At 39.2% G+C, this 13,120-nt stretch overlaps 1 protein-coding gene across 1 annotated transcript in view; it reads left to right on the top strand.

The window, feature by feature from the left end:
* The first annotated feature begins 3,855 nt into the window (after positions 1-3,855).
* Positions 3,856-13,120, top strand: part of MOV10L1 (Mov10 like RISC complex RNA helicase 1) — a 30,110-nt gene continuing 20,845 nt past the window's right edge. The window contains exons 1-10 of the mRNA XM_058023297.1: positions 3,856-3,862; positions 4,342-4,637; positions 4,711-4,768; positions 5,888-6,079; positions 7,274-7,298; positions 8,128-8,267; positions 8,671-8,783; positions 9,558-9,748; positions 11,746-11,886; positions 12,769-12,995. Of these exons, the coding sequence (XP_057879280.1) occupies positions 3,856-3,862; positions 4,342-4,637; positions 4,711-4,768; positions 5,888-6,079; positions 7,274-7,298; positions 8,128-8,267; positions 8,671-8,783; positions 9,558-9,748; positions 11,746-11,886; positions 12,769-12,995 (1,390 nt within the window). The remainder of the gene's footprint in view (positions 3,863-4,341; positions 4,638-4,710; positions 4,769-5,887; positions 6,080-7,273; positions 7,299-8,127; positions 8,268-8,670; positions 8,784-9,557; positions 9,749-11,745; positions 11,887-12,768; positions 12,996-13,120) is intronic.

Genomic DNA, 13,120 nt, shown 5'->3' with positions numbered 1-13,120 from the left:
GCCAGGGAACAGGAAAATGCCTCCTGAATTTTAATTAAGAGAACACACTAGAAAATGACTGTACTACATCTCGTAGGGCTGCCCCCAAATCAGACCAACAAATTAAAAGTTTCATGTCCCTTTTTTATTTGAGTACTACCCCTTACTTAGCATCTTAAATAAAAGTTTCCTCACTTTTCCACTTTTGGCTATCATAATACCCAGTGATCACAATATCTAACAATCAAGCTCCTGTTTCAAAATAGCAAAATGCACATACAATGCAATATTCTCCTAGAAAAAAAACTTACAGATAAAAGTTCAACTATTACTATATCACAACAAGATGGGAAGCTCAAAAGTTAGAGGTTAGAAATCTATCAAGATTATTATTTTCACTGTAGAACACTCCTCTTTTTCCACTAACCCCAGTTTTCTGGAGTGCTCAGACAAAGCTGGCACATTTCAATCGTGCCGTCACTCGCACTCACAGAGCACCCAGATGACCAAACAACATATTTTCAGCCCAGCAGGCAGCAGTGACATGCAATGGCCAGCGTACCTTGGACCCAGTCCTCCTGCTTATTAAGCAATGAAAAGAGGGAAAAAAAGGGCATTTTTATCTTGAAGATGTTGGCACCTTGACAGCTACAGCAATGACAGGGTCTTTTGTCTAAACTTTAAACACTCTTGTAACCAAGACACAATTAAATCTTCAGTATTCTGAAGGGCATCACCTTCAAAGTATGCTAGAAAAACTTCTGAACAGCACAACTTCTCAGTTTGTACAGAGTGTAGATTTTCCCTTTTTCATAATGTCAGCCGATACTGAAAATGTTACAGTTGTTTTAATAGATTTAAACAGGGGAATTAGTACACCATACATAGCAATAGACACATCTGTAAACTGTGCTAGAAAAGAGGGGGAAAAAGATTGTACAGTCCAGCAGAACTTTCTGAAGTAATTAAGCCTTACTGTTCCTCTGCTTATGGAAGAAACACTGCACAACTATTTCCATTATCTGTTACTTTCCAAAGACCATGGTTTAATGGAAAATGGGTATTGCTTATCTGACAGCTTTTTCAGTGAATACTAGGAACTGATTGACACAAATTACCATAGACACAAAACACAATCATATTTTAACCCTTTTGATCAGTTTAGGGAGAAGGTTTGTGGGGGGGGGGGTTGTTTTGTTTTGTATTGTTTATTTTTTTCACAAAATGTGTGAGATAGGTATTTAGTTGATCTAATCTCTTTGAATAAAAAGAATTTATAAAGTCCTGCACCACTGACCAGAGCAGAATTCAAACCCTAGAACAACTTGTTCACAGTTCCAAGTGTTTCAGCCAGTATTGTACCTGAAAGTTCCCTCTCTCAAGCATGGTTATACAGTGTTTTCTCAGGTTATTGTGAAATTCCTCCTACCCCCTTTCCTGTGTACTTCTCAGTATTTCCCATTTCCCTTTTGCACAGAGGTTCATTGCATAATTAATGCATCCTCTGCACTTGGCATCAGCATGAACAAAAAACACTTAAACTTCAAAGTTCAGTTTCTACTCTAAAAATTTTCTGAGGCCTTTATTTTAGGTTCCCTTCACCTCATGTTCCTGATTGCAGAAAAAGTCTCTTTTTTGTGCAAGATCAGAACCCAAGTCATTGATTAAGACCTTCTAATACTAGATAAGGTACAAATGTGGTGTACAAAGAGATTCCTCCTAATTCTAAAGAATGCATAGGAATTTTACACAAGGACTGCAGCAAGTATAACAATTGGAACACAACATGAGAACCTTCTGAAAAGGATTTACAGATTAAGAGTTTTAATTTTAAATTAGGCCAAAAGATGTCAAGGGATGACAATTAAATCAAATAATGAGCAGCTATGATTAACTACATACTTCCACCACAGGACTGACCACTGAATAAATGCAGCTGCCTGAAGCAGCTATAGCAGATGCTTGGTCATTTGCCACAGGCTGTGTGCAATGTGAGCATCCCCCACAGTAATGACAAAAGATAAAAACCAGATTACCAGTTATAACTCAAGGGCCAAGGGACAATGTGACAAAAAGGTACATAAACTTGCCAGAGTCCTAGTTTTGCTAATAAGGACTAAGGAAAAAGCATTCTGTCCTGGGCCACGTTCCCTAGCCCTGAACAAAGGTTCACACACACATTCCAAAATCTAAATGAACACCACACCTGAAGCTCTGGTGAAGTTTACATTTAGCATCCTGACCAACTCTTCCATTTTCTGATGAGTTAACAGCTGCAGTGTGAAAAACACTTCTGTGTTTTTTCACACAATATTTAATTATGCTACTTTAGTTCATTACCTGTATTCCTTGTTGAGTATTTTCACCTCTTTTAAAACCAGCTCTTTAACCTGTTCTGTTTCTCTGAAGCTGTTTCCTCAGTCCATGTTTCCTAGCTCATGTCCTGGGGCATGTACTGAACCAAGATCAAAATCTAGATCAAATAGCTTCAAACTGATTCTTTGCTCCCCTAGAATAACATTTGCTTCCCCAGTACAATACTTTGGATTTAATCCTTCATTTAAAACATCATCTTTTCCAGAAACACAATCTCTTCATCCATTACATTTTTGCCAGCTAACAGTTCCCTGTCAGCACACCCACTGGAAACTCAGTGAAAGAAAACAGTAATTAAAATTCTTTAAATCAACGTATCCAAAAGAGGCTAAGGCTCTCTCAGCACTTTTCTAAAACCAGCACTGACTACAGACACTCACATTTCTCCTTCCAACGGCATCATGATAGTTACTTCAGAATGAGACACTGGAACCTGTGTGCAGTCACTGGCAACCAGAATTTATTCTGCTCTAGGAACTGTACAGAACTCTGTAACAGTGTTAAACCATCTGAAATGCATTCCTAGCCCTTCTTTTCCTAAATAACACTGAGTGAACCATACAGCCAGAACCTAAAAATTTGCCAAAGACAACTGCTGCTTTAGTCACACAACTTAGGCAGTGTATTTTGTGATTTCTACAAAAAATTACACACTGCTCTGCTCAACCTCCTGAAAGCATCTCCTGGAACAGCTTTATATGGCAGCTCCTATTTAAACTACTGGGACGCTGAGCTCATAAACTCAAAAAACTTTGCTTTGTGAAACAGCATTTGTTGAACAAAATGCAAAGAGGTCTTATACAAGATACCCGAACTGCACTTTGTGAAGAGAACTGGTGTGAAAAATGCCAATCACTTGTTTTTAAAATTTTTTAAAGTTTAATAGTAATAAAATGGTTAAAAAAATAGTAACACAATTAGAGTAATAACAATTTGGACAAATTGAATGAAGACAATATGAGACAACAAAAACAAAGAGTTACGGATGTCCAGGTGCCTTTTTCTGGGCATCATGAGCCCAGGAAAGGACACCCGTTAACAAAGGATTAACCATTAAGAACAACAGCCCAATGCATATTCATACACTTCATATATGATGCATAAATTCCATTCAAACACAGGATTCCATCTGGTCTTCATCAACTTCTTCCTCATAATCCTAACAGCACCTTCGAGGCGGGAAGAAGTTCGTTTCTTCTGATAAGAAGGCAATAAATTCCCTTTCTCTGAAAGATTTAGGTGCCCTGTGGCTGCTGTCTCGCTGCAAGTCCTTTCTTTTCAACAAAGCACCTTACATAGCATCGTTTCTATTTTAACAATTTTCATAACCTAAAACTATATTTAACACAGTACTTAAGAAAATTAATTCAGAATTACTTTCTGACACAACACATATAATAATCATTTTAATATTTGCGAAAAGCCAATCATAAAATACATGCATTTTTCACAACTAGTAAAAAAATACAGAGATAGTAACCACACAGATAGTAAGCACAGATGGATAGTAAGCACAGAACTACAGACACAGTAACTCCAGAACTACTGAGATAGTTCTCTAGAACTACAGAGATAGTAAACAAGTCAGTAAAATCATATTTCCTCAGGCACTATAGCAGCTGCTTTATTAACGATATTAAGTCCAAAGCACCTTTTTTTTCCTGTTAGGCAAGTTTACCACGTTCTAGAGTTTATTCTACCATTTTGAAACTGGCTGCTGCTGAGAGCATCACAATCCACCAATGTTCCACATGCAAACTCTCCCAAGCCCGGTGTTTCACCACGCTGGAGCGACTCCGTGCCCGGCGTATTCCCAGAGCCACGGAGAGCTCAGCCCAGGGGAGGTCACAGCCGGTCCGTGGGTTCTCCCTGCTTCGGGCGTCCCATCGCAGGAACGCTGTCATACACTACGACCACAATTTCAGACAGCACCACCAGCAAGCAACAGGCTGCACACACCCTCTTCCTTTAAGCTCTTCGCGGTAGCCTCGCGCGACTCCACCTTTCCCACGCCCTCAGGCGCAGCCGGCCGTGCACCTGCAGAGGGCAGACCCTGCAGAGGGCAGCCCCGCCCCGGCCGCTCCCTGAGGGCAGCGCTGAGGGCGGCCCGGAGCCCTGAGGGCGCTTCCCGGCGCCGGGGCCGCCCCTGCGCGGGCCTGCGGGCGCCCCCGAGGCGCGTGGCGCTGCCGCGTGACCCGGAGCGAGCGTCGCCATTGGCCGCGGCAGCAGCGCGGGCTCGAGGCGGCCGCAGGGAGACGTCGCGTCCCGGCTGCGCCCGCAGTGCGGGTTCTGAGGCCGTCCTGGGGCTCCGGCTCCTCGCTGAGGCGCTCCGGGATGCTCTCTCTCCTTTCTAAGGCGGTCTCCTACTTCTGGAGACGCGCAGGTGGTGAAGATGAGAGAGGGGCGACCTCTGGTAGGAATTCCGGGCCTGTTGTGGGTTTGTGGTGCAGCTTTTGAGCCGTGAAGCGTGCTCGTCCCCCACTGCCTGGAGCTGAGTGCAGCCCTGTTTCCTTAGGAAGGGATATAAGGAGGAGATTGAGATGATAAGGCATCATTGAGATGATAAGGCATCATTTTGACTCCAGAGCATGTGGAAGTTTTCCCGGAAGTACTTTTTTTGCCGTTTCCTAGGTAGGACAGGTTCCTGTTGCTGCTGAGAGTATGGAGTGAGGAGTGGGAGCAGTGCCCGGGCAGCCATGGGGGCCGGTCATGTCCTGCTGGGGTGCATCAGACACTGCATCCTTGGTGTGTGAGGGAGGGGTTGTCTGCTCTGCTCTGCACTGGGACAGCCTCACAATCCTCTGTGCACTTTCAGAGGCCTCAATACACGACCTACCTCAAGCCATTAGAGTGAGTCTAGTTGGAGGCTGAGCAAGACGGTGAAAGGTTTCGGGGGTGTGATTTAAGAGGAGCAGCTGAGGTCACTCGGCTTGTTCGGCTTGGAGGAAAGAAAGCTGAGGTGGGACCTCAGCACAGCCCACACCTTCGGGAGGGTGCTGGTCTCCTATCTCCGAGTACCAGTGACAGGACACAAGGACATGGAAGGAAACTGCATCAGGGGAAGTTTAAATTGGACAGTGGGGAAAGGCTCCTCACTGGCAGGGTGGTAGTCACTGGAACAGGCTTCCCAGGGAAAGCACCAAGTCTGTCAGAGTTAAGGGGCATCTGGATGATGCACTGAATCATATTGTTTAGTTTTAGGTAGTCCTGTGAGGAGCAGAGAGTTAGACCCCCATGATCCTTATGGGTCTCTGTTAGTGTGAGATATTCCATTAATTCATTTTTTAAAATACAGTTTTAAGCATGTTGGTTTTAAAATATTTGTATTTAACTAGCTTTCTTAATTGGTTGAAACCATAAATTGCCCTAAGATTCAAGACTTAATTGTGAAAATAATTAGTTGGCAGCTGTTGCTATTTTCATTTGGGCTTTTGACAGAATGGATGTCCCTTTTAATAGCCTTCATAACTTTTTGCATAGTTCTATAAACAAGTGATTTGGGTTTATGTCAACACTTTTCCTTTTGATGCAGATGAAAAAGCATTGAAAACAGTACAAGGAGTAGTGACAAGACTTTGCCATGATTATGGGATGATAGATGACACAATAGTCTTCACAAAGGATGTTGTTACAAAAAACATGTTGCTGGCTGTTGGACAAGAAGTTATTGCCACTGTGGAAGAGGATAAAACATCAGGCGGCCTGAAGGCTGTCAGGGTAAGAGGTGAAGATAAATAGTAGTCTCACTTTCTCCTTGAGTACCTTGAGACTTTGTTTTGGAAGTTACTATAGTTTTAGCCTTACAAATTCTACAAAATAGGAGAAATTGCAAGCTGTTCACCTAGAGGGGATAAGCTGTTCACCCTAGAGGGGATAAGGGGTTTGTGGGTCATTTTATTGTTTCATTCCATTGCCTTTCAAACTACGTTTAATACTGATTCTCTGAATACAGGTGTAGGTGTAGTGAACAAGAAGCTATTACTTGAGATTATCAGGTCAAAATTTTAGTCATAGCTACTCCGCATCTGTATAACTTTTCCAAGAACATAAATAAAAACCTAAACCAATCTGTACTTTGTGATGTATTGCCTTACTTTGCATATACTGGCACAAACTTGAGATACTCTGAACATTTGATAAAAACAGACAACAGTATTTGAATTGTAGTTGTTTTGCATGGTAGAGAATTAAGTCCATTTTCAAACCCCTAGTTAGAGGAGAAAATTTAGCTTCCTAACAAGCATAATTAATAACTACTGTACAAAAAGATACTTGAATACCAGTACCCAAATAGTTGAGATATTACCACTTAACTTTTTGTTTTAAGTGAACTAAAAGGTACTCCTCTATTGCAGACAGAAGCTCTGAAGCCTGGACACTGCCAGTGCAGTTTGGGGCAGAATCTGGAAGGTGCATTTCAGACTTTGGTGGTGTCAGTGTGTTTATGTTGCTTGCTTTTAGGAAGACCATGGTCAGCTCTCTGCTCAGTGTGCTCTTTGGAGCTGCTGGCCGCGTGGTTTGGAAAGATCCTGGCTCCAAAGTTCGGATTTCAGTTTATTTGAGGTCCAGTCCTAATTAAACTCTGCATGGAATGATTATAGGTTTGTAGCAGTCTTTAAAAACAGGCTGCCACCAGTGGTAGCAGGAAGGCCTTTTTAACCTAGTATGAGAAAGAACTTTAGTTTTATTGGTAGAGAAAAATTGAGAAGTATCAAAAGAAAATGTATGTTGGGAGTTTTAAGGTGTTATCATGTCTTAAAAACATTTCTTTATGCCTGCAAATTACTTTCAAGTGTAAGTGCATGTGTAGTTTGCATGAAGTGTCAATTTAGTAATCTTCTGAGGAACAGTTTGCTTATTCATGTCCTATCCAAGTGAAGCCATAAAAAGCACTTTGGAGAAAGTTTGATATTCTTAGATCTTCCTAGTGAATGGGAAGATATGTCTGTCAGACTGGAACAAAGTATAGATTTTTCTTTCATTTTTTTACAGTAACTTTTCATGTTGTCAAGTATTATGTAATAGTAACTCTTTTAATGCAATAAAACAGTATTGGCTAAAAACAAAATAGCTATTTATAGTCAACTAGTGTTTACAAACCTCAGAAGTATGCATAGACTTACACTATTCATTACTATTGCAAATGGTAAGCATTATGTTCAACAAAATAAATCATAAAATTTAGTAGGATAGTATGCTTCAGATTGGGTCAGACTTCAGTAAACTCATAGCTGAGGTGGTGATATGAAGAGTCTGTTAGAAGCTGCTCTAGGGGTTTTCTTAATCAAATTACTAAAAAGTGACAGGGTCAGTCTCTATATAAATACATGTAGTGTTTATAAATACCATCTTGAAAATATATTTTTTGCTTTCTGAAATAGTCATTTTCTACTTCCACTTTTGTACAGACAGATTGCTGGATATGGTGTTCCTGTCAATTGAAAAATCTTAAGCAGACCTAGAGTAAGGGAGGTATGAGAAAGTTTGAAAAATCAACATGTAATTTTAGCAGTTGTCAGCACTGCAGCATGCATTGCTCTTTAAAAGAGAAGTTTTAAAGTTTCTCTTTAAAAGAGAAGTTACTGTTTATTATTTACTCTTTTTGTGTCCAAAAAGTAACAGCTATAGTAAGTAATTGTGTAGTAAGAAGCTTTGTGTCCATTAGCAATTGAAATTTTGTATATTTGTTGTAGGAATATGTATTTAATTATAAGTGTCAACTGTTTAAATGTTTGGGTTATTTTTGTATTAACAGGTGGACACCATCCAGAGTACCCAAGAAGAGTCCAGTCCTACTTGTGATGCCTCTGAACTAAATCAGAAAACATTAATTGGCAATATTACCTCTCTCTCTGTGGATGGTGGCTATATTAATCAGAATACATACTTTGCAATGCAAAACGTCTGGGAAGGTGTGTAGGGACTTCTTGTTTGCTATTTCTTAATAATTTTGTGTATACAATAGAAATATCTTCTGACAACCTTGCAGTTGTCATCCCAAAGAAATTCTAATGGAATATGCAGTGGAACATAGTGAAACAGCCAAGCATGGATGGAGAAAGCTGCCAGTGCATTCTCACTGAGCACAGCCTGCATTTAAGCATAAGTTACATGTTAGCAGGTGGATTTTCAGCTAGCATCTCCTATGTCGTTTGCCACAACCTGCAAAGTGAAGGACTGCAGAGAAAACTTTGGACTCAGTGGGTCTGAATAATGCATTGTTCTGGCTTTTATTTAACTCACACTAATTCTGTAGTGGAGTAATGTAAATAGTATCAATAGTAATTAACCTTGAGAAGTGTTCTGTTTGTATAGATTTCAAACCTTGTGAAGGGGACTGGGTGCAAGCTAAATATTATATTAACTCGACAACATGGAAGACTGAGGCAGTTGCTGTAAGGCCTTTGAGGTATAAACAAGTAAACAAGGTAAATGTTCTGCATGTTGTTTTTGGCAATAGGAATCCTGGGTGAAGTGGGGTTTCAAATTGGTTTCAGTTACAAGTATTGGTAGATCTTCTATAAAACATCTTTAATTGAAAGATAAAATGTATTAATTCATCCATTTAGAGCATGTGTGTAAAATAATTTTGAAAATGCATACATAACTTTCATTGAACAGAAGGAGTCACTAACTTACCTATTATGAATTGCTGGTTTGAATTCTTGCTATTAGTTATAATGAGGACGTGTCATGATTGGGAATTTATTAAGTTTAATTTATTCAAGTGTTTCAGCTTAAAAACAACCACAGTCTCTTCTTTTTATTTTAATGAAAACATTTGTTTGCTCTAGTAATGCATATGCTATAGTAGGTTTGTGGTTTATTGTCTTTGTCTTAACTCTATATATTGAATATTTGCACATCAAGCATAGGAAAAAAATGTCTCATTACTGCTAGTATGGAAGTGTAAATTAGTTAAGTTGACATGTCACAAGAAAGGTATCATGGTTAAGTCTAGTGCATGTTGTAGCATGCACTTCAGTGGAACTTAATGCTTATGTGAAGTACTTGTGTTTCTTTACTCTTCTAAATCTGAAAGCAGGCGCAGCGATTCTGGGTTAGGGCTCTGTGTTTATCTCCTATGAATAACTGAAATTTCAGAATGCATTTTTGTTGATGCTAGAGGGGCTGCTTCAGGTGAAAAATAGTATGTGTGTTAGTTTAAAGAGATAATATCAAGTGAATACAAACTATTACAGGTTCGCATTTCCAGCATCTGTGGCAGAGCTGGGACAATAGATGACAGCATATTTTTCACTTTGGATTCACTGAGACTTCCTGATGGCTACCTACCTCGGAGAAATGATCTAGTGAACACGATTGTGGTGGAGAGCAGCCAGTCCTGTTACATTTGGAGAGCTCTCTGCTTGGTGCCAGTCAGCCAGGATGGGTAACATTACTTTCTTCTCTTTATCACAGTTAGAGACCTGGTGTAGTTTTGCACCTGACGTTTTATTGCATCTGTTCAGCAAGAAATACTGTGACTATTTCCCTAGGTGACTAGAAGGCATAATAGACCATTGGTAAAATCAGAGCATGAGATGGTTTGGCCCTTGTTTGGGTTTTTATCTCCTTCCAGAAGGTGGGAACATGAGTGCTACTAGAGAAGCAAAACAAATAGCAGCTCCTCTCCGGGATATTGCTAGGCAGGGAAGGAGTTTTTTATGTATGTTAGTAAAATGCCAAGTTCATTGTGCTCCTCTAGTAGGGACTTCACTGTTTGAAAACAAATCACAGCAAAATTCACATAAAATACATGTTTCTTTAATCTATTTGTCTCAAGTTACAGTGATTGTTCGGATATCTGTCTTAAAAGGAAAAGTTTCATGGTCTAAATAATGGATTAATTCAACCTGCAAGTATTGATCTGAGAGGTTCTGCAGGGCCTTTAGATGTTAAATGTGGTATGAGGAGGATTTGGATACACTGCAGAAGAGGTGGAAAAAAGTAGGTGATCCTCAGTATGGAGAAGCAAAACTTAGGGAAAATAACTACACGAAAGTAAAATGGGCAACAGGTCAATAACAGACCTCAGCAAAGATCTGGAATTTGACTTTGGAATTTAAGTGTCTGTACTGTGAAACACACAGTTACCACCTGAATAAATTGATATTTTAACTGTAAAGTCACTTTCCATGCTGAGGTCTTGGCAGGATTACATAGTCTAACTCTGCTGGCCAAAAATAAATTGTCAATTGGAAAGTCCAAGGGGAGAGCATTCTGATATCTTTCAGACATCATCTTTGGTAGATCTCTAGGAAATTTAGCCAAGGCCTTGTGGCCATATATATGTCTTCAAAGGATCTACAAAGAATGATATAAGCTGTTTTGTTTTCTCTAGAGATAACAGATATAGTAAGTTGCACCTAAATGAAACTTGAGGCGTTTGCATGATTTTGCAAAACAGTACAAATTGTTCATAATTTGTTTTTTCCAGTTGCACCTATTTTTAATTATGCATTTTATATAGAAAATTGATTGATTTCTCAGGTTTAGTGTACATCTACCATATCAAAAACTGCAGCTTAGGCTGCAGTGGGAGACATCTAGTGGGCTTGACTAGTAAATTGATACAGCTAATGAAAAGCAGCTGCACTCATTTTCTGCTTCAGTATGTCAGATAACTCAGGATTAATGAGGGTGTATACATATTAGTGAGATTATTAAAATATTTCTAAATTATTTTCATGCCACTTTATCTAAATTAATAGTTTCTTAATTACAGAATAGGAACTATGTGGAAATTTGTTTTACAGGCAGAAGACACCAGGAGTTTAGACTTGTGCTCAGTGTTTCAGACAGGAAAGAGCACATGCCTGGTTTCATAGGCCTTTTTCATTAGTTGTGTGTAATAAAAGTTTTCGAGGGTAATCTTTGGTTTTCAACTGTTTGTTAGTTTTGTCCTCAGCTTGCTGATTTCAGGTAGGAACAGTAAGCAGAAGACACAAGTGCATAGGGTGAAACACTTCCAGTCTAGTCATTTTATCTCTTAGCTGCAGTGCTAATCATGACTCCTGCTAAGGAGCTGCTGTTTGTTGTGTCTTTGTTCAGCTCCCAAAGAGAGCCATGAAAATGAAATTCCTTCACTCACCATTTGATTTAGTTCTTTAGCAGGGATTTGTTAACTCCTCCAATCATTTTAGTCTTGCATCCAAAGTTTTATGCTGGTTTACTGTGCTGCTGACAAAAGACTTGTTGCTGCTTAAATTACTTAATCTAATTTTCTTGGAAGTATAAATGGCTGAAAAAACAAATGAACTATTTCACCTGCTTGTTTCTAAATATTGTGACTGTGTCTTGGTATAGTTTCCTAAACTTGTGCCGAGTCAAAAATATTTCCTGAGGCTATTAGTGTTTAAAAACTGCTACTTAAAATTATTTTTGCAGACAGTCTCACTCTAATGAAGGTAATGTGGATGAACCTTATGAAGACATAATGAGAGACAAAGGAGAGTTGAAAGTATCAAGAATGACTGACTTTGGAACTCTGAAGCAGGGTGAATCTAAAAGAATGATGGTCTGGATAGAGTAAGCCTTTCTGATTATTTGAAGATTTCTTTATTTCTATCACTCTATCTGTTAACCTGTTTTACATTCAGAAGTCTCTGCTAGTTGAGCCTTGTGGTTTGTGTTATTTAAGTAACCTCCAGTTACTATGGAATTAAATTCACACTGAATTTAATGTCTGTAGGATAGCCTTTTTGATACTGAGCATTTATCTTGCAGACAGTGTTTTGAGACTCTCCAGTTCTGTATCTCTTTTCAATCCTAGTAAAATCTTTCCTAGAGCAAGGATTGAAGCAAAAGCTTTTACTTGTGTGTTTAACTTAAGCTGCAGATACTCTGCCATCTTCAAAATCTTAGAACAAGAGGATTGTTGCATATTTGTGTATTAAAAGGAGAACAGATTTTTTTTTTTTTTTTTTTTTTCTTTTTTTGTGAACTTGGATGCTGAAGAACTATTCGGTGCATCCTTGGGAGGGTTTTGTTTTGGTGGTGGGGGTTTTGGGGGGGTTGGTTGATGGGGGTTGTTTGTGTGTGGGTTTTTTTTCACATCTGGGCATCAAGGCTTAAATGAAGACAAGCCTGCATATCCATTCTTTGTTATTCTGTGTTCTTTCCTAAGAGTTGCTTACCCAATGATGAACTTTAAGCTCCCATTGTTTATATTATACATGGTATTTGTATATGCTTTAATGGTAGTTGATGCGACCTAGAAATATTAACATAAAGCAGAGGTTCTTGTGCTCATTAGTTGGAAGCAGCAGTGCAATTTCTTTCTGATAGCAGTTATGAAATAAGGGGAACTAACCTGCTGCAGACAATTGGATTTGACTTCAGGTAGAAATAAACTTCTCAAGAACATACACCCTGCACTTAATTATGTAACTAATCACAAACTACTTCTAGGAATAAAGGGAGCATACCACAGTCCTTAATCAGCTGCAGATTAGCTGGATGGGTGAAAGACAAGCAATTCAGTATTGAGATTCCTCAAAACTGTGAAAGCAGTCCATCTTTTCCAATAAATCAAGAAAACCTCTCAAAAGCTGCAATTAATTCATTTAACAACAGTGAAGGAACAGCATGTGAGTCATTGAACCATACATCCATTATGAAGAATGGAGTCATTCCAGGTACAGTGAAATGAGTGTTTGAGTGCTGAATGTTAGCTCCTCGGGAGACCAGTAGGTTTGTTTGAGAAGATTTGCCTGTGTTAGCAATAGAAATTGTGATAACAAAGTTTATTGTTATACATTTA

The sequence above is a fragment of the Melospiza georgiana genome, chromosome 4 (genome assembly GCF_028018845.1).
Source record: "Melospiza georgiana isolate bMelGeo1 chromosome 4, bMelGeo1.pri, whole genome shotgun sequence".
Taxonomy (NCBI): Eukaryota; Metazoa; Chordata; class Aves; order Passeriformes; family Passerellidae; genus Melospiza; species Melospiza georgiana.
Note: the sequence above shows the minus strand (reverse complement) of the source record. Positions and strands in the feature narration are given on the sequence as shown.